The sequence below is a fragment of the Hesperophylax consimilis genome, chromosome 19, assembly GCF_061612785.1.
Source record: "Hesperophylax consimilis isolate HC1 chromosome 19, BYU_Hcon_1.0, whole genome shotgun sequence".
Classification (NCBI taxonomy): domain Eukaryota; kingdom Metazoa; phylum Arthropoda; class Insecta; order Trichoptera; family Limnephilidae; genus Hesperophylax; species Hesperophylax consimilis.
This window is the reverse complement of record NC_142854.1, coordinates 21,407,566-21,434,283: the sequence shown is the minus strand read 5'-3', so window position 1 is coordinate 21,434,283 and position 26,718 is coordinate 21,407,566. Positions and strand designations below refer to the sequence as shown.

The 26,718-nt window shown below is 34.7% G+C and overlaps 1 protein-coding gene across 1 annotated transcript in view; it reads right to left on the bottom strand.

Moving 5' to 3' along the window:
• The window catches only part of LOC149414980 (uncharacterized), a 44,871-nt gene that overhangs the window by 813 nt on the left and 17,340 nt on the right, over positions 1–26,718 (bottom strand). Inside the window, exon 5 of the mRNA XM_089642963.1 lies at positions 11,271–11,633. Coding sequence (XP_089499089.1) covers positions 11,271–11,633 — 363 coding nt within the window. The remainder of the gene's footprint in view (positions 1–11,270; positions 11,634–26,718) is intronic.

Sequence of the window (26,718 nt, the reverse complement as noted above, 5' to 3'; positions counted from 1 at the left end):
ATTGGGAATGCCACAATATTTACTTACTAAAAATCGAACGTGATATATCCTCCGACCCAAAAAAAGTTTGGAATTACATAAAATCCAACTCCAAATCCCACGGTGTTCCGAACACTATGACATTTAAAGACGAAAAAGCTGAAAATGGGTCTGACATCTGTAACTTATTCTCTAAATATTTCATGTCTGTCTACAACAATAATTCTCGAAACATCCAGATCCTACCGGACAACCCCAAAGAGCTCTGTGTTGCTAGCATTAATAATATTGAAGTCGACCAGCATCATATACAGAAACACCTTGAAGATTTAGATCTCAAAAAAGGCGCAGGCCCAGATAAAATTCCCCCTTTCTTCATAAACAAATGTGCCCGCAGCCTATCTAAACCGCTATCCATAATTTTTAGTCGCTCCCAAATAATAGTCCCAAACACTTGGAAAACGGCATTTGTAACTCCCATCTTCAAGAATGGCCAAAAATCTGACGTCGAAAATTATAGGCCAATTTCAAAGCTCTGCATCTTTAGTAAGGTTTTCGAAAAAATTGTGTATGACCAGATGTTTTCGGCCTTGAGATCGTCACTCAATAATAACCAACATGGATTTATGAGGGGGAAATCTACAACCACTAACTTAACGGCATTCACCGAATTCTTACAAGATAACATGGATCATCGTATACAGGTAGATGCAATATATACAGATTATAGCAAAGCTTTTGATTTAGTTATTCATGATATCTTGCTGAGAAAACTTTTACAAATCGGTGTACACGGAGACCTCCTCAGATGGCTCTCGTCCTATATTGCAAACCGTAGCCAAGCAGTAGTTGTCGGTGGCTATAAATCGAACTGGGAAACCGTGCCGTCGGGAGTACCCCAGGGGTCATTATTGGGACCATTAGGTACTCTTTAATATATATATTAATGACATTGGGAAATGTTTTCACCACTCCAGAACTTTATTATACGCAGATGACATGAAAATATTCTCCCCTGTTACGTGTATCAATGAGTGTACCCGCATGCAAGAAGATCTAAATCGCCTAAATATTTATTGTGCAGAACACAACCTGCAAATAAATGTAAAAAAATGTGGCACCATCAGCTTCACCCGAAATAAAAATCCCATTTCTTTTAATTACTCCCTTAACGGCACAATACTGAGCAAAATGACAGAGGCTAAGGATCTGGGAGTAGTGTTAGATTCAAAATTACTTTTTGAGCGCCATATCGAATCCATGGTCGCAAAAGCTTCCCAGGTACTTGGCTTTGTACTCAGAACATGCAAAAATTTTAAAAAAGTAAATACCATGAAAATGCTGTACTTTGCGTATGTACGCAGTTCTCTGGAGTACGCCTCTCAAGTCTGGAATCCCAGGTATAAGTCACACATAGAAAGGATTGAGAAAGTGCAATATCGTTTTCTACGATACCTTGATTTTCGGGCCTATCGTCCTCATCTGAGTCACGAGGAGTCAGCAGCGTTTTTCAGGATTTCGTCACTGGAAAGTCGTAGACACTCCGCAGACGTACTATTTTTACAAAAAATTGCCACCTCTGTGATAGATTGCCCGGAATTACTAAAAAGAATTCAATTAAGAGTACCCATCAGACAAACCAGACAAAATCACACATTAAACATCCCTCAATGTAACACTAACTCAAAACAAAATGCTTTTATTCACCGTGCTTCATACAATTTTAATACTTCATACAGTAAATTAGACTTATTTAACTCAGCACCCCACAATTTCAAACCTAAAATCAATAAATAATTAAATTATCATTAATTATTTTTTTTTTTGGTAAATTAATGTTTTTAAGACAAGATTTTTTTTATGCATAGCACAAAGGATAACAATTATTTTTATAAGCAATAATTGTTCGCCTGAAACACTCATCCACATTGAAAAATCTCCTGATAAAAGATACATGACGCCAACGGGACTCGAACCCGTGTCCCTTCGATTTCCGGTCGACAGCTCTGACCACTGAGCTATGGAGGCTTATCTCTTACCCGCGAAATTATTCAATATATGCTAGTGTTTCATTCAACAATTACTGCTTGTTACATTTTTTCACCTGAAAACAAACAACTTTATTTTATAGGCCTTTTCGCTTCCGTGGTCCTGCTGCACCTACATATCTGTGTTTATTTGCATATCTACCATTTGGTAGAAAAGCAGTTGGGAGAAACCAGTTTGACATTTTTTATTTATGAAAAGAGTACCAATTCCAAAAAGGATACAATATACAGATAATGAATGAATTTTGAATTTAATCTTTAAACATTTGAATATTATTTATTGTACATTAATAATATACTGTCACTGAAAGAACAGTTTGTATGGGGAAACCTAATAAAGACAAAGTCGTTAAAATGCATTTAAAAGAAATTACATTAAATGTCAGATTGCAAGAATTGACAATTTGATTTCGAATACGTCTTCCTTCAGCGAGACGTTTCCTGGGAAGTTCTAATTCTTCTGAAATGGATAATGGCCTATTATCCATTTCAGAATAGTTATCTTGTTCATCGATTCTACTTATCCTGCGCAGGTTGTGTAACACGACGCATGAATTAATAATGCGGGTCGCTCATGCAGGCTCATACATCAAAATCCGCTGGACCGATAGGCATCTCCAAGTCCCTTTTAGAACTCCAAAACATCTTTCCACAGCTGATCGAGCTTTACAGTGTGCATCGGTGTATCTATTTTCTTTTTCAATGACTGAATTTGGAATAGGCGTCATTAGCCACGGTTCCAAAGGGTAGCCTGAATCTCATGTTAAGTACAAACACACCGTATATTAAAATGAACATAAGTTTTGTTGTTTAAATTGCTTTCAAATGATATATTATATTCGTTTTGTATTTAAATCGAATATAATATATCAATATCTTTAATGTTTCCTGTTCTATGTTGAGAGAAGAAAATATTATATGCTGTGTACTTGTTTTTGTTGAAAAAATATTTATAAAAACAAAAAAGTCTTTTTTGTAATTTGAGTGTTGTCAATAAAACATTTATTATGTACTACATGTCATGAATTATTTATACCTATGAGCCACGTTTTCCTTTCTCCTCTTCCATGCCAGAGCTCCATAACACGACGAACTTGCGAACCGGCCCAAATCTGGCTGTCATGCCGCGATCTAGGATACCATGCATTTACATCCAAGATAACCAAGTTCGGATCACAAATCTGAAATGTTCATTATTTATCATAACATGACTTTCTTGTGCATATTAAATTACACAAAGAATGATGAAGATGATCAAAATGAAGAGCTCACCATTTGCACGTTTAAGGAGTGATTCCCGTGATGATTGCAGTACATATCTTCTTGTACTGCAGGAGCAATGGTAGCTATACGAGTGCAGTCAATTGCTCCTATAGTGCCAGGGAAAGGATCACCGGACTGCTCAAATATTTGTCTGGCCTTTTGCCTATCTGCAGCAGTCAAAGGGAATTCAACCCACGTCTGGAGTAGTGTGTCGTTGATAGCCGATGAAACATTTAAAATGCATCGGCTAACCGACGACAGACAGACAGCCAAGCCCCACTCGTGACCTATACCTCTCTGGTACGAGCCCACAGCGTAAAATCTTACTGCAGTAAGTCCCTGTGAAAAATTCAGCTATTAATAGTGTATCTTATTTTGTCATGGATTACATAGTTAATTGAATGTACCTCTCACCTGTGACTGGACAGACAGTCCATGCTTTCTTCTCGGTTGTAAGATAGTGGATAACGAGTTCATTAGGGAGTGGCCAATTTCCTTAGATATATATATTTTTTTTTATATATTAACTCCACACAGGAGGCCCTGAAGAAAATAATTTCCCTCAGGGCCTATGTCATCTTTGGGGATGCTGTGTGGAGGGTCTTTTTGTGGAGAGGAAGGAGTGAACATGGGTCTTGAAGAGTCCCATGTTGTAGGAGGGAGGAAACACAGAGGCCGGCAGTTCGTTCCACAGCCGAGCTGTTGAACTTAAGAACGAATCGTAGAAGCGACCCGTTCTCATGTGACAAGTGTCAACTGAGTACGCACCGGTGCCGAAGGGATCAATGACGCTAGTTCCTCAGAGCATCTTCCAATGTAATACCGATAGAACAAGGACAGCATTCCTACCTGACGCCTGTGCTCTAAAGATTGCAGTCCGTTTGTTAAGATTGGGGAATCTATCAAACGAACCGCTTTTCTGCACAGAGTCAAGGGTTTTTTTCAGGTATTTAGGGGCTCCGGACCAGAGATGGCTGCCAAATTCGACAGTAGGGCGCACTTGCGATTTGTACAGGGTCAGCAGTTGTGTATTATTAAAGTATCTGCGGGCCCTGTACAGTGCGCCCAGCTTCTGAGAGGCCAACTTTACTCTGGCTTCCCTTGGAGCCCCCGTACCTGAGCTGGTCACTTATAGTTATACCAAGCATATCAATGGAAGGCCTGTTCGGAAGATCGCTTCCGTTGAAGGAGACTAGATTATCATTTGGATCCCTTTTAGACGTAATCAGACAGGATTGGGTCTTTGAAACATTAAATTCGACGAGATTATTTTTACCCCAGGAGGAAATACTTTCGAGATAACCGTCCATTCTCTGCTTCAAAGCCCTCCGAGCCGTTGGAGTTTGTGGGCCCTTTGGGGGCTTGTCAAACAAAAAGCTATCATGAACTGTACTGTCATCCGCGTAACAATGATATTCTGAATAAATTCAGGAACTCCGTTTGCCCCATTTCCATGAGATTTTGGGCGTCTCTTAAGATACGTTAGGGGATTCTAACTTCGTTGTGGTTAACTTCAAAACCCACAATTTCGAGCGCCAGCCATCCTGCAGCCATTTTATCTGAAACTTATTATTATTTATGTAGAAATCCTCAATGGTATTTGTAGTTTATTGTAAATTAAATCACTTTTATCAGGCTTTCAACATGTTACGTACTTTACAAACATCGAAATTACGTAATTCAATTCATTTAATAGCATTATTGTGCCACAAACAAGTCACTAATCATGTTTACAGTCAATACTTACGAGAATATTAAGTTTTCTCTTGTTAAAACTACGCAAATATTGCTAATTGTCAAAACGTCACACTTAAATGAAGCAAATTCTCCGCGAATGCTAGCATTCGGCCGACAAAAGAGAGCTCACGGGGTACCCTTAGCGGAAGGCTATGAGTTTTGGCACGCACTCGAAAATCTAAAGATTCCATCTGTCATCGAGAGAACCGGAATCGTTTCATACGAATAATCAGAGAAAAATCGTCAATTTGAAGGAAAGGACGATTTTAGTGTCGTGTAGAACGAGAATCGCCCTCCTAGGACCTTAAATTCTTTATTTATTTTCTCTTCACAGCCGCACAGATTATTTTATTGATGCGGATTTTCCCCACGTCATCCGTTAGGGATTTCACCGTATTTTTCTCCGTGGTGGCTGTTGGACATTTACTATAGGTACATAGGTGTTGTATGTTGCGGATCTTATCCATCTCTATATTGCGGACTTCCACGAAAGCTCTATGCCAGTGTTTCCCAGCCTTCTTTATGCCATGCCCCGCCGTATTCTTTTCAGAAGTCAGATGCCCCACCGGCATCTTTTTTTACGAAACAACAGGTAAATTTTAAAATCATAATCTAATATGTTTGTAAATATATGAACCCCTTAAGAAATTGAATAAAACCTTTTCTAATGCATTTATTACAACTGAAATTAAATTCAGTTATGCTTGCTACAAAGAAATTTTATGTTCGGATCTAACTTAGTTAATTTCGGTCTTAGGTCCTTAGTTTTTTGTCAAACGATTTAGTTTTTTAATGAGTAAATCGCTTATGGCGCTAAAACCACATTCCACCAAATAAGTTGAGGGAAAGGTTAATAATAATTTTCTGGCATGCAAAGTAAAGTTAGGATATTTTATGTTAATTTCTTTGCAAATTCTTAGTGTAAGTTTCTTCTAAGCCTTAATTTCACATTCACACTAAAAACTAAGCAAAAAACCGTTATCACGTTATTACTGTAATTCTTCATGTTCACGCAAGCCAAATTAAATGGCATAAGTTGTCACTCATACGAGGATCCAGGATAAAGTATTCTAATTTTCTTCTGTTATTATTCATTTTCACAGAAGTCACAGTTATTGCAACACGTTCTCAATCATTCAAAGGAAACTTTTTTCTTAATTTCTTACTGTGATTATTCATGGTCAAGCATAATAAGATACATTCACACTCATACTAAGGAAAACCCGTCTCTTTTCTCGTGTTCTTTCTGTAACTATCCATGTTCGCAAAAGTCAAGCTTAATGGAAAACATTTGCATTCATACTAAAGCAAAACCATTCTCATGTTCTTACTGTAACTATTAATGTTCACAAAAGACAAACTTAGTGACTCAAATTCGCATTCACACTAAGGATAAACCGTTTTCATTTTCTTACTGCGATAATTCATGATCACAGAAGTCACGTTTAATTAGAAACAATAGCACTCATACTAAAAAAAACAATTCTTAATGTAATTATTCATGTTTATGGAAGTAAAATTTGATGATCCACATTATCACTCACATTTAGGATAAACCATTTTCATTTTATTAGTGTAACTATTCATGTTCACAAAAGTCAAGCTTAAAAAGACACATTCGCACTCATACTAAGCAAAATCCATTCTCATGTTCTTACTGTGATCATTTGTGTTCACTAATTTCCAGCTTAATGTTCGAATTCGCACTCATGCTTAGGAAAAATCATGTATTATGTAAATCTAATCGTAATTATATATTTTATTTTAGGAAAATTAACAGTTACGTGGTTGGTTTATACACGTGCAATTACTGAGAAACCAATTATAGATTTCCTCACTTTACTTATACATTATATAGGTATAAAATACCTATACATTATATAGGTATGAAAAAACTAAGCAATACAAAAACTACAACTACAGCTACATCCTGCATAGTTTCTGTGATTTTAGATAATTATTGAAATTGTAACGGGTTTCATTTTATTTTAAGTACAATTTGGCGTATATTTCAATTTTGTACATCTCAGGCATATTTTTGTATGACCGATGAGTATTCCCCTTTATATTATCCCATATTCCTAAAATATTTGAATCAATAATCACGAAGAAAATCACACCTATCTTTAAAAATGTACTGATCGAGGAACAGCATGGATTTAGATCTGCTAAATCTACTACTACTAACTTACTATCTTTTACCAATTCCATCGTCAATGGTCTAGAAGATAACTCACAAATAGATGTTCTATATACCGACTTCTCTAAAGCTTTCGACAAAGTAAACCACTCAATCCTTATGGCCAAACTATATGCTATCGGTATTAGAAACCCCTTGCTATCATTCTTTAATTCTTATTTAAGCAATAGAAAACAAAGAGTTAAATTAAACAACTTTGTGTCTACTATTATTGAAGTAACGTCCGGCGTACCTCAAGGAGCACATCTAGCACCGCTTCTTTTTAACTTGTTTATAAACGACATTATTAGTATTTTTTCTCATACACGCTTTTGGCTTTTTGCTGACGACAATAAGATTCTAAAGATAATAAAAAATCACGATGACTGCCTTATTTTCCAATCGAATATCGACTCTTTCAATGATTGGTGTAAAATTAATTGCTTGAAACTAAATGTCGATAAATGCAAAATTATGTCCTTCTATAGATCAAAAAAACCGATTGTCTTCGAATACAAACTTAATAATATTTGCTTAGCAACTGTTACTTCTATTAAAGACCTTGGTGTCTCTCTTGATAGCAAGCTTTCTTTTCGGGATCACATAACTGCAATCGTTAATAAATCGCTAAAACTACTTGGTTTCATAACTAGAATCACTTTGGACTTCAAAAACGTAAATACCCTTAGAACTCTTTACTGCTCCTTGGTTCGCCCCCATCTTGAATATGCTTGTGTTATTTGGTCTCCTTTTTATGCTGTCCACATTCGACGCATTGAATCTGTTCAACATCGGTTCTTAAGAGGGATTGCTAGGAGGCTAGGTTTAGAAAAAGGCAAATACTCATATGATGAAATTGAACTAACTCTAAACCTCTCTACTTTGGAAGTCCGTCGGGAAAGAAATGACCTCATTTGCTTCTTCAAAATTATAAATGGTATTATTGATTCACCTACTCTACTGCAACTCATTCCCTTCAATATCCCCTCGCAAAGACTCAGAAATAATGAACTGCTCTTCCTCAACCATCATTCGACAAATTATGGATATTATTCACCATTGTCCAGAATGTGTAGACTGGTCAACTCAAGTCAAAACCTTAACTTTTTTGGGATAAGTCTAAATGATTTTTGCCAGTCGCTAAAAAAGTGACTGAATATTATAAGTGTCCTGTAGTCCTGACCCACGGCGTATTTTTGACTTGATTCGACATGTCACTTTATTTTTTTATATTATATCTACCATATGTCCTTGCTTTCATGTACCTTTGTCTACTCCTATATTTTTCATTTTACTTTATTCGTGTTATTATTTTGTAATTTGGACGATGTCCGTTAATAAATAAATAAATAAATAAATGTGTGGAATGCCTACTTGTCTCATCTCTGAAGCGTGGTGCCCCACCAATGAGGCGCTATGTCGGGAAACACTGGTGTATAGCGAAATTCACTGTCACTGTATAGTTCATAATATATATTGCAGTAAAAGCAGCGAAAAATAACTGTTTGAATTATCTTTTTGGTAACATTACTGATTATACTCTGTAAATTGATTAATTATTTAATAAATATATTTAAAATGAAGAAAAAAAGTATTACCGAACATTCACATTGATTTTTTGACATACCCAGTAGATATGTATCGATTTTCCTTTGGTGTAAGACAACCATTCAGTATTGAAAGTTGCTTGAAATTGCTTTGGCCGTGTTTGGCGACTGGATCTGAATAGTCAGGTAGGTACTTCTTCACCTTCATCGTGGGATGCCATAGTCTCACTGGCTCCAGACGGTTGGCAGCAGTTAATAAAATTAATAAAGAGTGGAGACTTAAAAATGAAACTTCCAGTGTCAGATATCTAAATGGTATTTAGAATTTAGTTTTTTAAATTAATGTTTGTTTAACTTGTGCATTTGTAAATACCTCGCAGGCTTCCATCAGACATTAAGTCTTGGGCTTTTGTAAATACCTCGAAGGCTTCAGTCAGACCTGTGCTTTTGTAAATATCTAGAAAGCTTTCTTCATACATAAAGTAATAAAGTTTTTGACGAGTATGAAGGTGTCGAATTCCGCTGCGTGCTTAGTAACACTTGGTTAAAACTTACTTATTTTCCTAAAAAAGAACTATTTATTTTCGTGGAAATGGTAAAGATGCATTTAAATTCCAGTTTTTCTCAATTGCATTTGGTTCTGTTTAAAAATTACATCGAAAAATAAGTTCAGATTAGACATCAGCACTTTCGGCGAAAATAAAGAATTAACAAATTATTAAAAATTGATTTACTTTATTCTATTGGGATACTAGGAAATAAATTATTTACATCTTAGGACACAAACTTAGCGTGGTTAGGGATTTCCAAATTCCTTAAGTTATTGACAAATTATAACGCATTCTTAACCCTTTCACACCAGCATTATTAATTCCACATATTCAAAATATGTATTGCTTAGAAAATTATTTGAAATTTTGTTGGTCTTTGGTTTTTTTTTTTTTTTTAATTTGGCGTAACATTGGACGTCAGAGGGTATTTTTTAAATAGTAAGGTAGAATAAAGATAACACAAAAGTAATATAAATAAATCTTAAATATCAAAAATGCACATTTACAATGCTGTGATAATCTCTAAGGTTTTAAAAAAATAACATTAATTAAAATTCATTCAGAAATTAAGAAATACTCTATGATTATAATTTTTGAAAATTCGCCAATGCTTGTTTAAAATTGCTTTTTTCCGGGATGTGTCTTCAGGAAACACAAATTACATCTGGAAAAAATGGCGAATAAAGCTCAATAAGTCGGTATCTGTAATGAAATGATTAGTTTATTAAAACCGAGTCAGACAAACAAAAATCCGTTTTATCTGAAGTCTCGATAAAACTAGTTGCCTAATAAGTTTATTCTGTTTATAAATTTTAATAAACCATAAAATTTAGGTACCTGTGGGTTACTTCAATTTTTTTTGTTAATTTTCAAATAAGTCACTAAAACAAATTTTCACTGCTTCTTTCACCAGCTTTTGACACTTATGAATAGGGTTATTCTGAATAATTTCGAAGTTAAATTCTTGTAAAAAATTGACGGTCTTAGTTATGTTGTCTGCCCTGATCATGGACACTGCAACGCTGTCCGAAACGTCGGCTAAAGAAGGAGTTAGCGCAACACGGCATAACACCCCAAAAACAAAAAAAACAAAAAAACACATCTGAAACACTTCTAGGTGACCAAATTTTTAAACCAAAAACATGATTTTGCATTACTACGTATGGCATCGCCTTAAGGCTTACTTTAGTCAGCAGGAATAGTTACAGTTGGAACATGAATAAGGTATTTATGTCAAGTATGGGTAAGAATGTGACTTTTTTCTTGTTTCCTTTTCGAGATCGTGAAGAGCGTAAGTAGGAAGACGAATACCGTTTTATTCCAGTGTGACTGCATAAGCGTAACGTTAAATCTGACTTGCGTGAGCAGGAGTAGTTACAATGGGAATATGAATCAGGTTTTTCTGCAGTATGGGTGCGTAAGTGTTTCGGTAAATATGACTTGAGAGAGCAGGAGAAATTAAAATGGTAACATGAATAAGGTTATTATCCAGTATGGGTGCGTAAGTGTAACGTTAATCGTGACTTTTTTGAGCAGGAGTAGTTACAATTAGAACATGAATAAGGTTTTTCCCCAGTATGGGTGCGTAAGTGTATCGGTAAATATGCCTTGCGTGAGCAGGAGAAATTACAATGGGAACATGAATAAGGTTTTTCTCCAGTATGGGTGCGTAAGTGTACCGTTAAACTTGTTTTGCGTGAACAGGTGTAGTTACAATGGGAACATGAATAAGGTTTTTCTCCAGAATGGGTGCGTAAGTGTACCGTTAAACTTGTTTTGCGTAAACAGGTGTAGTTACAATGGGAACATGAATAAGGTTTTTCTCCAGAATGGGTGCGTAAGTGAATTGTTAAATACGATTTTTCTAAGCAGGAGTAGTTACAATAAGGACATGAATAAGGTTTTTCTCCAGTATGGGTGCCTAAGTGCATTGTTAAACGTGACTTGCGTGAGCACGAGTAGTTACAATGGGAACACGAATACGGTTTTTCTCCAGTATGGGTGCGTAAGTGCACTGTTAAATTTGATTTGCGTGAGAAGGAGTAGTTACAATAGAGACATGAATAAGGTTTTTCGCCAGTATGGGTGCGTAAGTGCACTGTTAAATGTGACTTGTGTGAGCACGAGTAGTTACAATGGAGACATGAATAAGGTTTTTTGCCAGTATGGGTACGTAAGTGCACTATTAAATGTGACTTGCGTGAGTACGAGTAGTTACAATGGGAACACGAATACGGTTTTTCTCCAGTATGGGTGCGTAAGTGCACTGTTAAATTTGATTTGTGTGAGCAGGAGTAGTTACAATAGGAACATGAATGAGGTTTTTCTCCTGGATTCATCTTCAGGTCCGTTATCATGTCTGAAAAAGATGGCAGATAAAGCTCAATAAGTAGGTATCTATAGTGAAACGTTAAGATTATTAAAACCGATTAAGATAAAAAAAAATCAATTTTACATGCAGTCTCGGTAATACTTTCAGAGTGCTCTAAGCATTCCTTTTTAACATCTGGCAGGTCTATATCTATTTCCGTATAAGGAATTCCCCCTCCATCTTCATCTCGGGGTCGTGTTTTTTTTTTAATAGGTACAGTCTCCATATTAATGCTAACTGGAACAGAATAACAACTAATGTTAATATATACAAAGACATGAGAGATATGTGTATGATAATTTGTATTTATTGTTAGATTGTTTCATATAGTTTAATCAAGATCCTGCTGAAAGATATTTAACTTACCAAATACAATGCAAATTCAAATCACATGAAAATCAATAATCGGATAGGTTTATTATGTCGAAATCGACATGTGGTTATATGCATCTGAAATATGGATACGGCGTAACGTTGTTGAAATGTTAATAATTCTCACACTTATATCAATGGTCACATTAAACAAGCTTAGACGTGAAATATTGTGAAAAATCACGGGTCATTATAATTCAAATTTTTAAAATGGAAAATAAAATAAATTCATGAAAAATTATTTTAATTATATAAGTAGGTTCTCAATATCAGTTGCGAGTAAAGCAATATTTTGAAGGGTAAATCAAAAGGGCAGCTCACGTGAAATAACACAAACCTGCGCTATATAAATGTTGTGTTATTATTATTAAAATAATGGACGCCAAGAGGGAAAGTAAAGAACAAGCAGCTGTTCTAATTATGTGAATTAAAGACTTCATTGATATGCAATGCAACTTACTAGTTGGCTGAACACTCTCGGCATACTGCAAACATTCCTTCTTCACATCCGGGAGGTGGATTTCAACATCCTTATAGGCCAATTCACCTGAGCCTTCTTCCTGTGACGATGGTTCAGTTTGAATAGAAACACTCTTTGGGTTGGGATTCATGGCACTGCTGTGATAGCGTACTGTCGTGTGATGGTAATTATTCTCAGCTAAAAACAAGTAAAATCTGTAACCAAACCTTTCTCTTTGAACCGTTTATATTATTAAAAATAATCAACACTTTTATTATTAATAAAACCAACATGTTTCGTAATTAATGCTCATCAATTCAGGGTTTACTAAAAACTAATCCAAATAAAAGGTTTGCCGTTTTTGAGGTAAGGAAAAAAATGATTTGATGTGACAGGGTAAAGGTAAGATGAACTTAATTAATGCTTGATTTTAATGTTTGACAGCGGCCGTAAATGAACAACGATCAAACTCATGTACTCTCGTCGGTCTCTCGTGTTTTATCGCGAAGGCATTTTAATGATCAACTGATCACTTGAGCGATATATTCTTACAATTAACAAGCACAAATTTACGAGTTTAAGTGTTACTTAGTTAATATAATAGAACCTACTTACATAAAATGCGAAGGACAAAGGTCAATTCCAAGACGTTGAAGAAACGTCATAAAAAATAGAAGCAGTTCAATATCAATTTGTGTGTAGTTCATATAATATTACTTTACAAAGATGGAGCAATAATTAGATACGAGAAGGAGGCTAAGGAGACTATGTGACACATTAGTCTGACTGGTCTGACAACTGACGTCCACAGTAGTCTCACAATAAATCAACTATCTGTAGATTGTTAACTACGCCCTCTTTCCTTACGTTTGGTTTGGTGAAGTTTTAACCATAGATCTGGCAAATTTGTATACACCACGCATCCCCGACGTCACATCACACCATCGAAAAAAGGATGGAGGAAATTTAAAAAAAAGGCGCAACCATAGACAATTTAATTCTGCTTCGGAACCTACCTAAAACCCAATTCATTAGCCTAAAACATAAGTAAAATGTCACCCAAGACCACAAGGTCCCATCTTACAAAGCCCTGTCCTAAGAAAGAAATGACCTTTAAAGAATCTTACTTTACAGCTCATTTTCTCAGGACAGCGTTTTATCAGAAGGAAGCTGAAAAACAAACTCATAATTACATGTACAATATTTTTATTTTTTTAATATAAACATGAAATACAATAATATAAGCACAAAACACATTAAGATGGTGAATTTAGAAGAAATTACTGTATCAATATAAAAAAAGCTGTTGGAAATGATAGTTATTTTCTTTCAACATCCAACGGCTATCGAAAAAAATATTGTCAATAAGGCAGTCAACGGTTCAACCTACTGTTTTAGCTGTATTAGCGTCTAATTACATTTGTAGCAATGCTCACTTCTGGGCGGCGCAGTTCCTACCCGATTAGAATAAACATTGGTCAATTTTCTCCGGTTGGCACTACTGTTTCGAGCTATCGGTCCGGAGCGCACTTCGTCGAGCTCAGTTGCTGGCTGGACTCAGGGGACTACGGTGTGGTTTGTGTGACACTGGAACATGAGGGACTACTTTGCAAGTCACGAAAGGTCTTTTTCTCTTTTAACTTTTTAATCATGTAACTTATCATTATAATAGGGATTACTTATTTAACTTCTTGCATAGTTATTTTATACTACGCTGGCGCCCACTCAGACATTCCTTACAAGATTTTTAATGTTTTAAATTAATAATGTTACTTGCTCTTTAGTCATATTTTTATCAAGAGGGCGTTAAACTTACGTACATTCTTGACACGCCCGGAGATAAGATGTTTATTAGAGTCTCATGTTTATTTTTATTGATCAAGTATTTTAATAATTGTTATTTAATAAATTAGCGTCTGTTGATATTTAAAACCTTCTATTATTTAACTGCCTTCTCAGATCTCATCTCTACCTACATACATTGTGTTCAGTGCGTGTGCGTAGATGACTAGATTATTGTATTTCGTAATTACCAATTAATGTCACAATCGTTAGATCCATCATTAATTTATACCATTAATCTTTTCATCACCCATCCATTGGCAACAATGTTACAAATGGAAGCCCTTGTGGGAGAACCTAATTTTGACTAAATAATAATGCAGTATTTTTTTTCTTTCCTTGTTTTAATCTTGTATTGAGATGTCTGACTTTTTTTAATGAATTTTCTTGTATAATCCCTTGAAAGACCTTTCGTGTTGCATTGTAGATGTTCGGGTGTTGTTCGATTTTACATCGTGTCACCGAGGTTTTTTATTAATTTTCATTTTACGCAGCTTTGTTATCCGGCACAACTCATGACGTTTTTCGTCTTATTATCGTGTTCGTTAGTACGCTGACGTCACACTTATTTTATATTATTTTTTGTGTTTTGCGGTATTTGTTGTTGTTGTATGCTTGCATGTTCTTATGATTTTTTTCTACCTACCCTGTTAGTTAAGTATGACGGATTCGACCATTTTAACAAGAAGTCGTGCGTTAATCATGTCTAAACCAGAGGATGGCACTAATTCGGCAAATTCGGCGGTCGCGTCTAACACAGTTCCGGTTTACAAATGGAACTTAACCTTCGACGGCACTGGGAACGTACATAATTTCATTGAACGGGTCAACGATTTGTCTCTATCTCGGAACGTAAGTACAGCTTCTCTTTTTTCGTCTGCGGTGGAACTTTTTACAGGTCATGCTCTAGACTGGTTTAGAGTCAACCGTCCTTCATTTAAGTCATGGACGGATATTGTAAATGCTCTAAAGGAAGAATTTGAGTTACTGGACCATGAAAGACGGTTAGTTGCTCAGATCAGAGCCACGTACCAGCATCTAAAAGAGAACCTGGGTTCATTCATAACTCGTGTTTTGACTTTAAGCAATCAATTGTCGTCAAAATTACCAGATGACGAAATTCTGGAAATATTGCAATGTAATATGTTACCGAGATACATTAAAAAATTATCGCTCTCTGTCATCTCGGACATTAATTGTCTTAAAAGATTGGGAAAAATGATTGAACTAGCAGACAGTCGGTCTGATTCCAGACCTTCCCCGCCAAATGCAAATACTGTTAATTATAATAATGTTTCTCATTCCTCCTCAAATAATGCATTTAGCAGAGGGAACAACAGAATGTCTCATAATAATCCCAATTTCAGGAATCATCGTCAATCTTTTGAGTTCAATAAACGTAGCCCGTCAAATATGAGTTCTAGGGAGGTGAGATGTTTCCGCTGTGGCCGTCCTGGGGTGAAGGCGCCTTCATGCAATCATTTTTAATTTTGTAGTTATGCCAGATATAAAATCTAACATCATCCTTGGTTGCGACTTTTGGAAAGTCTTCAACATTTGTCCCAAGTTAACTAAATTAATGACTATTGACTCTGACAAAAGTTGCGTGTCTGAGGTAAGAGGACTGGATAGCTTTGAGAATTTAGATTCATATCAACAATCAATCTTAAATAACGTTATACATGAATTTGAAGCCTTTTCTGGAAATCGTTTGGGTAGAACGTCTCTTGAAAAACATGTCATTGACACGGGTGATTGTCAGCCTATTAAGCAACGTGTTTATCCGATATCTCCTCATTTATTGCCGGAAGCTCACAGAGAACTTGATAGACTATTAAATCTGGGAGTAGTAGAACCCAGCAATAGCTCGTGGAATAATCCTATTGTTTTAGTGCCCAAGAAAAATGGTTCTTTTAGACTTTGCTTGGATAGTAGAAAACTCAACGCGGTCTCGCGGCGGGACGCTTATAGTCTACCGTTGATATCTGATATCTTTAATAGTCTCGGAGGAGCACGTTATCTATCAACTTTAGACCTCAATGATGCTTTTTTTCAAATCCCGTTAGAGGAAGATTCTAAGGAGAAAACCGCATTTACTATCCCTAAACGAGGCCTCTTCCACTTTGTAACAATGCCTTTTGGTCTTCATGGTGCGAGTTCTCGGATGATGAGGCTAATGGACAAGGTTTTGGGTCCGGAGTTCGATGGGAAGGTCTTTTGTTATCTAGATGACATAATTATCATTAGCTCTACCTTTGAAAAACACATTGATCTTTTAAGACGGGTTAAACAAAAGTTACAAGCTGCGGGTTTGACAATTAACGTAAAGAAGTCAGTCTTTTGTCGTGATTCCCTTAAATACCTAGGTTTCGTGATTGATAAGGATGGTTTGAGAACTGACCCGGAAAAAGTAAAAGCAATCTTTGACTTCCCCATTCCAACGTCGCAAAAGAGCTTGCGTAGGTTTATCGGTATACTTTCTTGGTACAAAAGATTCATTTTAAATTTTTCTTTAATTGCAGCACCTTTGCATAATTTAACCAAAAAGGAGTTTGCTGGTAAAAAAATTGTATGGAATGAACAGGCTGATGCTGCCTTTACTAAATTAAAGAATATTCTGGTCAAGGCTCCTGTTCTTGCTTGTCCCGACTTTAGTAAACCCTTTACAATTAGTTGCGATGCATCGAACACCGGTTTGGGGGCGGTCCTTTCTCAATCTGACGTTAATGGTATAGAACACCCTATTTCCTTTATTTCCAGATCACTATCTGCACAGGAGAAAAATCACTCCACAACCGAGAAGGAGTTAAATGCTATGATCTGTGCACTAGAGAAATTTAGGGGTTATATTGAAGGTTCGCCTATTCCTGTCAAGGTTATCACTGATCACTATAGTCTAAAATGGCTTACGAACTTAAAGTCTCCGTCTGGTAGATTAGCGCGGTGGGCGGTTAGACTACAGCAGTTCAACTTTGAAATAATACATAGGAGCGGTAAAGATAACATTGTTCCGGACGCACTGTCTCGTGACCCTTTACATGTTGACTTGATTAATCAGTCCTTTTCCACTTCCGACCGTTGGTACTTAAGTTTGAAAGAGAAAATTTTGGCTAATCCGGAAAAATTTCCAGCGTTTAAAGTTTGCAATGGTGTCATCTTCAAACACATTCAGAGCATGGAGGCTCTACACAGGTCTTATGACTGGAAGGAAGTTCTCCCAAAAGACTGTAGGAAAAACGTCATTATTCAAAATCACGTTCCGCCTTCTTGTGCACATTTTAGCATCTTAAAAACGTTAAATAGGATTAAACTTAAATATTACTAGCCAAAAATGGCAGCTGATGTGAAGTCATTTGTAAGTAAATGTCATACTTGTTTAGGTTATAAAAGTTCTAACTTACTGCCTCCTGGTTTGATGGGTGACCCGAAACTTGTGCAAAGGCCGTGGCAAATGATTGCGACAGATCTATTAGGTCCTTACCCTAATTCTTACAAAAAAGGTTATACTTACCTTTTAGTGGTTTCTGATTTCTTTACGAAGTATACTAGACTTTTTCCACTTAGGAAAGCAACGGGTAGTGTTATTGCGGAAATTTTGGAAGATGATATCTTTTATAAATTCGGTGTTCCAGATACGATTGTTTTGGATAATGGCCCACAATATATATCGCGTGACATGAAAGCGCTGGCCAATAAATTTCATATCCGTCACTTGTTTTATAATTGCAGATATCACCCGCAGAACAATCCTGTTGAGCGTGTAAACAAGGTGTTGGTAGCAGCCCTGGGTTCTTTTGTGGGATCTGATCACAGATCCTGGGCGTGCCATCTACCTGAAATTGAACTGGCTATAAACACGGCTGTTCGTGAAGTCACAGGCTATACACCGTTCTTCCTTAATTTTGGTAGAGAGATTGTAATTTCTGGAAATGACTACAAAGGTGTAGACTTCAACGCGGAAGACATTAGATTCTCAAAACGCGATTCATGGGCATCTGATTTACATGAATTAAATGACATTTTCTCCCAAGTTCGCACGTCCTTAAGACAATCATACGAACGTAATAAGGTTCAATATAATCTGCGTCGTAGGGACGTTCAATATGAGGTTGGGGACATTGTCTGGAGAAGGTCCTTTGCTCTGTCTGACGCTGGTAGATACTTTTCAGCAAAATTAGCCCCCAAGATTATACGTAGTAAAATTATTTGCAAAATATCGCCGGTTGCTTATCAATTAGCGGATATGACAGGGAAACCCGTGGGAACTTTTCATGTTAAGGATATAATCAAGTTAGAAGAAGCTAACTGATCTCGGGGTGGATTAATTGATGAAATATTTTTTTCTTCTGTTGTAATCGTTATATTTTTATTTGAGAATTAATCCCTTTTCTCTTGTTATATATTAGGTTATTGCTTGCCTTGCCCTCAGGTTTGCAATTTTTCTTTGTGTTCTCTCATTGTGAGGACATGACTAGTATTTTTGTGTCTTCACATTGAGTGTATTTTTGTATAAGTTTTGCTTTGTCCTTGTGTACATGTGTAGTATGTGTTTTGGGGAGTAATTTGTCCATTCCGATTCAACGCGGGGGATTGAAGTTTTTTTAATCTCACGCATTGAATCCATTTTTTTTTTTTTGGTTTTAAGTGCTATTATATTGTATTGAATATTTTATAATCTCACGATTTGAATCCATTGTATCACTTTATGCGTTATCCTAGGGCAGTGAAGTTCACAATCTCAGTTGGCCACTGTTTTGTGCTATTTTTCTGTTCGAGGGATCTTTTAATAGCTGATTATACCTTGTGAGATTATACTAATTGTTCCTTGATGAACTAAGTCCGTGTTAGCGACTTGTTTTGAGGTACGGTTTGTCCTTTCTAGAGGGACATACTGTATTCCAATTATGGCATATACTAAGCTGTATTTCGGTTTAACAGTTCTGTACCGAGTTTGTCCTCGTGTCATTTTAATTGTGTGCATGGTTGTTCTTTATATGTTGTTCAATAGTACCTTAGTTGCCTTGGTGTTGGTTGACTATTTTAATTAAATAATTTAGAAAATACTTCATGCAGTTTTCCGCGATAGCCTCAGATGCTCATAACGTTCTATTTTTCTCTGGTTTTAGGAAACCATTGGCATGGTGTTTTCTTTGATTAAGTCATTGTTTAATACACTTTTCAAATAATTAAAAAAAAATGATATGTCATAATAATTAATTTAATAATTCATTTATTTATTTAATATTTATTTTGTAATTTTGTGAGTTTTCACTCGCTCATGTTATTTGAGATTTACATAAACATATTATTAACATTTAAAAATTGCATCCCTTCATGAAGTTTTTTTACTTTTATTTGCTCATAATGTCCTTGGCTTGAATTATTATTAAAATTATATTTGTTCATATTATTAAGAATGTAAATGAGTAATTTTTTTTACATTTTTTTTAACAAATACTATGCGTTTTCACATGAAATTGGTGTGGCTTCTCTCTGAGCTCAAGACAAGTCGCATCAATTTCATTTGGATTTAGCTGTATTTTTGTCAATATTGGGTCATCATTATATGGTTCTGTTTGAGCCGGTCACTTTTGTCTTATTATGAATTTGGGTTTGTTTCTGGGATAACTTTATAATTTTTCATCTCTGCTCGCAGAGGGCAGTAACTTCAATTTGGGTTTAGACTTTATTATTTTCATTTTATAGTGGTTTTTTTAGCTTCAAATTTAACTTTTGTTGGGCGCTCAGCTTTCACTTTTAGCTAGACTCGTTTTATAATTTTTTTTAATAAATTTTGTTAGTCTTTATTACAGTTTATCATTTCATTTGTTATTTTATTCAAGTTTTTGTTTACAGTTCAGTTACAGAAAGGTCTTTTTCTCTTTTAACTTTTTAATCATGTAACTTATCATTCTAATAGGGATTACTTATTTAACTTCTTGCATAGTTATTTTATACTACGCTGGCTCCCACTAAGACATTCCTTACAAGATTTTTAATGTTTTAAATTAATAATGTTACCTGCTCTTTAGTCATATTTTTATCAAGATGGCGTTAAACTTACGTGCATTCTTGACACGCCCGGAGATAAGATGTTTATTAGAGTCTCATGTTTATTTTTATTGATCAAGTATTTTAATAATTGTTATTTAATAAATTAGCGTCTGTTGATATTTAAAACCTTCTATTATTTAACTTCCTTATCAGATCTCATCTCTACCTACATACATTGTGTCCAGTGCGTGTGCGTAGATGACTAGATTATTGTATTTGGTAATTACCAATTAATGTCACAATCGTAAGATCCATCATTAATTTATACAATTAATCTTTTCATCACCCATCCATTGGCAACAATGTTACAAGCTCTTTTGAGTAGATGATTTTTGAAGTGGATTGATTTACTTTAATAATAAAATATGACGAGGCAACATTTGACAAATTAAGAACTGTTTGCGAGCATAATAAGTTAAAAGTTTTCTTAGTTCATCAGTTGCGTGTAAAGCAATATTCCAAAGCTAAAATTTTTAAGTGAAATAACACAGAACCGCGCTATATAATTATTATTATCATAATTAAAAGTATGGACGACAAGAGGAAAGTAAAGAACGAGCAGCTGTTCTGATTATTTGCATCGGAAACACTTCTGTGATATGCAATGCAACTTACTAGTTGGCTGAACACTCTCGGCATACTGCAAACATTCCTTCTTCACATCCGGGAGGTGGATTTCAACATCCTTATAGGCCATTTCACCTGACCCTTCTTCCTGTGACCATGGTTCAGTTTTGATGGAAACACTCTTTGGGTTGGAATCCATGGCACTGCTGTGATAGCGTCCTGTTGTGTAATGATAATTATTCTCAGCTAAAAAATAAGAAAGGACTGTAACAAAAACTCTCTCATTGAACAGTTTATATTAAAAAGAATCAACACTTATTAAAAACCGCAATTATTTAAAAAAAAAAAAAAACAACATGTTTCGTAAGCAATTCTTCAAAATTTACTTAATTAAAGGTACCACAAAAAAGGTTGGCTGTTTTTAAATTAGCGAAAATAACGTATGTGATGTTCAAACAGGGTCAAGGTGAGATGAACTTACTAATCGCTTGATTTTAATATTTGACAGCGGCCGTAAATGAACAATTAACAAACTCGTGTACTCTCTTTTGTCTCTCGTGTTATATCGCGAATGCTGTTTAAACTGATCAATCAGTTGTTGAGCGATATAATCTTACAATTAACAAGCACAAATTTACGAGTTTAAGTGTTACTTAGTTAATATATAAAGGTCATACTTACATACAAGGCGAAGCACGGCGGTCAATTGCAAGATATTGAAGATCCTCTTCAAAAAAGTAAAAGCATTTCAACATCAATTATTGTGTAGTTCATATAATATTACTTTAGAAAGACAGAGCAACACTTATATACGTTAAGGAAGCAAAAGCAAAGGAGACACAATAGTCGGACACCTGACGCATAAATAAACCAATCACTAAATTGATAACTTCGGCCTTTTGTAGGGAGAAATTTTGTCCACGGATGACGTCGTTACGAGATTTGAGTCATAAACAAACCACTCAGCAAAGTAGAGGAGACAATTAAAAAAAAGCGCGGCCATAGACAATATGATCTTACCTGGGTAGGCACCTAGGGAAGATCATATTGTGCTATTCATCCGCCTAAAATATTATTTCAAAAATAAATGTAAGAAATGTTAACATATTCTCTCAGGACGACAAGGCTCCAACTCACAAAGTGCGGTCCTGCGAAAATGAGCTATTAGGTATCTTTCCTTACGGCACATTTTCTCAGGACGGCGCTTTGTAAGTTGAAAATCTGTCGTTCCGAGGCCGTTGTAAAAATAGCTCAAAATTACTTGAAATTTGAATTCCTTAACTTTAAAAGGAAAATATTTTCAAACAATGATTGTGCTTTTCTATAAGAAGAGAAATATTAGCATTCAATGTTAACATTTCCTCTGTTTATCAGAACAATGAAAAACTTTGTTACATGTTGTAAAGTATTTTTTATTTTATTTCAAACAGAAACAGAAATTAATAAATGAATAAACGCAAAACACATCTCGAATTGGTACCAAGTTTGCGACTAAATCTTTTTCTGGTTTAAATATTCATTTGAGTTGCTAATATTGTTTTCAATAATTAAATATTTCAATTTGAGGATTTAGTCACGAAGTTATTCAAAAAATATTATGAATACAGAATCCATGAGCACAAAACACATCTTAAATTAGAGCGGCAGACGTCACTTGCTTCAAGCGCAGTACCAAGGGAACGGAGTTCGATCCCCGTCGTAACCTAACGGCTTTTATTATTTTAAAATAAGTCGATTTGGTACACTAACCTTCTACATAAATTACAACGCCATCTTGGTGCAATACACCAAAAACACATTAAGATGAACAGGCAAAAGAAAACCACAAAAAAGGCGCCATCTAGCGATTCGGAAGAAGGCTATCACACTAACAAAATTATGAAATTTATGGAAAAAAAATTTGAGGACTTATCAGAACAGTTAATGAAATCTTTTAACGAACAACTGAAAAATGAACTCAGAGAACTTAAAAAGTCTGTGGAATTCTGTTGTAATAAAATTGATGAATACGAAGAAAAAAATAAAATCAAAGATAATTTAACTAAGCAATTACAATCAGATAATAAGGAAATCAAAATGCAATTGAACAAAATGGAACAATTTCAAAAACAAAATAATATTGAAATACAAGGTGTTCCTTTCAAACAGAATGAAAACTTACCTCAAATAGTTCACAATATATTGGAAACAATAAAATGCGAAACTGAATTACCTAAAATAACAAACACATATAGAATTAAAAACAGAAACCAATTAAGTGAAAATCCAGGGATAGTAGTTTCCTTTCAAAATAAAGAAATAAGGACAATATTATAACCCAGAAAAGAAAATATGGTACTTTGTACCCAAAAAATATAATTTTTTCTGAAGATTATAAATACATTGTTTACATTAATGAACAATTGTCACAAAATAATAAACACCTATTCCTGGCGAAATCATCAAGACTAGGCTACAAGTTTATCTGGGCAAAAAATGGTAACATAATGATGAGAAAAGATGAATTAGCCCCAATCATCCTAATAAAGCAGCCGGAAGACATTCCCTCCGAATAAATAAACAAGTGACCATAATACATGTATAAATACTTCATCATTGTTCAAAATGTCTGATGAAATTTTTTTGCATGAAAACTTTATATGTAAAAACACAAGTGAACTAAATAATCATTATAAAAATGTTAATTTTTCAGTTCTAAATATGAACATACGGAGTTTAAGAAAGCACTTTGATGAACTCTGTGTCCTAATCGAAAGTCTAGATTTTTCTCCTAGTATTATTATATTAACAGAGACACAGATGAAAGAGGTAATCCCCTATAACCTGCCAGGATATATAACCATTTCTTCTAAGTGCAAACATACTGGACACGATGGAGTCACGGTGTTTATGAATAATTGTCTCATGAAAACTGTTTTCGAGATTTTAGATTTTAAAACAGCAAATGCTATTAAATTAACATTTAACCATAACAATTATAATTATCTGCTAATAGCTATCTATAGATCACCTACACTAAATGAATCTCTCTTCAATAACGAACTTAATTGGCTTTTAAAAATGACTAACAGAAATAACTTCAACTTTGCAATATTAACCGGTGATATCAATATAAATATAAATGAAAGAACAAACTGTATAATTGAGTACTTAGATTGTTTGTCGTGTGCTGGATATCAGTCTTACATAAACTCACCAACTAGAGAAAATCTGAATAACTCCACGACTCTAGATCACATATTTGTTAAATCACACAAACACTTTAAAACAACATCTTCAACTCTAATAACAAACATTACTGATCATTACCCAACATTTTACGGACACAACATCTTAACTGCAAATTCAAAAGAAAATTCTGAAACAGTTGAAAAAAATAATATTAATTACCTCACATTAAATAATCTACTTCTTTTGGAAAATTGGGATCAAATTCTATCAATTTCAAACCCACATTCAGCATTAGAATCGTTTTATAAAACTCTCCAAGAATATATTTCAAAAAGTACAAATAAAATTGTTATATCTAAGAGAAAATATAAAAAAATTAAACCTTGGATAACTGTAGGAATAATAGTCTCCATTAAACAAAGAGATAAACTATACAGAGAGATACTAAATTATCAAAGAGCCTGTAAAAAATATTTACTGTATAGAAATTTACTAAATAGGTTAATAAGAAGTTGTAAAAAAAATACTATGGTGAACAAATTGATAATGCAAATAATGATACCAAAAAAACGTGGAATATTATTAACGAAATAACGAATAAAAAAAAGAATAGCATCAACTGAGGTTAAGGAGATTAAAATAAATAACAATATTATAACTGACAAATCTGACATTGCAAATAACTTTAACAACTTCTTCACAAATGTAGTAGACCAAGTACTTGAATCATCCAGTAAGATTGCTAATACAGCGCCCGTTGACTCATCTCTGCTTTTGGTACCAACAAACAATTCAATTAACCCATTAGATTATTTTACACCTATCACAACTAATGAAATTGAAAAGCACATTGACAGCCTAAAACCAACAAATTCTTCAGGAATTGATAATTTATCAGGTAATACACAAAAAAAAATAAAACAATATATTTTAACTCCTTTGCAACATATTTATAATATATCCCTAAAAGAAGGGTATTTCCCAGAACAATTTAAAATCACCACTATAATACCAATTCACAAATCGGGTGACACGCACATATTAGACAATTACAGACCTATCTCCTTAGTTTCAAACCTTTCAAAAATATTTGAAAAATGTATCAAAAATAGAGTTATGAAATACCTAGAACAAAACAATATTCTGTCCGAAATTCATTATGGCTTCAGAAGTAAATTAAGCACTGAAGATGCAATATTCGAACTGACAAAAAATTTATACACATCGGTCCATTAAAGAAGGAGTGTTCCCAACTATTTTGAAAACGGGCAAAGTAATTCCAATCCACAAAAAAGGAAACAAGGAAGAAATTAATAATTACAGACCAATTACAATTCTAAACACGCTCTCAAAAATTCTCGAGAAACATATCAAAAACCACCTTTTAATTTTTCTTAACAAAAACAATATACTATCACCAAATCAATTTGGATTCAGGGAAAATATGAGTACCTCACATGCCATAGCCTCAGTAACAGACTTCCTCAAAAAAAATATAGATCAGGGTAAAAAATGCCTTGGAATATTCCTAGACCTGGCAAAAGCGTTTGACACAATTCACCACCAAAACCTGTTCAATAAACTTAAATATTTCGGAATCACGGGAACAGAACTCAAATTAATTGAAAGCTACATGGAAAATCGCACCCAATATACCTCAATAGAAAACACATGTAGTGAAAAGGAACAAGTATCCTACGGAGTACCACAAGGCAGCGTACTTGGCCCAATCCTATTTCTTATTTATATTAACGATCTTTGTCACCTCGAAATAGACGGGGAAATTATAAGCTTTGCTGATGACACTGTGTTACTTTTTAAGGCCACTGACTGGAACACACTAATCACAAAAGCTGAAGTTGGCCTAAATATTACAAAAAAATGGCTTGACTCTAACTTATTAACTTTAAATATAGATAAGACTAAATTCATAACCTTTAGCATAAACTCGAGAGGCCAACCCGCCAAAAACATCTACCTTAAAATACATTCCTGTCACTCAGCGAGCACCCCATGCAATTGTCCTCCAATCACACAAACCGAAAATATAAAATATCTTGGTATATACTTCGACCGATATTTAAAATGGGACAGACATATTGAATCGGTTAAAGGAAAGATAAACAAGTTGATTTACTTTTTCAAAAACGTGAGAAATATACTGAACATATTTGATATTAAGAATATATACCTCGCAATAGCACAATCTATAATGGAATACGGCATTATTGCCTGGGGCTATGCCAGTAAAAAATACATAGACACACTATTTAAAGCTCAGAAAACCTTAATAAAAGTAATACTTAAAGTACCAATACTAACACCCACTTCAACCATATTTAAACAATTCCCAGTGTTGAAGATTCAAAAACTATATTCAAAACAAATACTTACTTTCCTTTACAAGAACCTAAACACATTTAAAACTTCACAAACTTCTCGCAATACCAGAACAAGACATGCACACCAACTACTAATACCAAAAACCAACACATCCTTTGGACAAAAACACTACAGATTCCAGGCTATAAAACTATTCAATTCACTTCCAACACAATATAAAACATCTAATCTTAC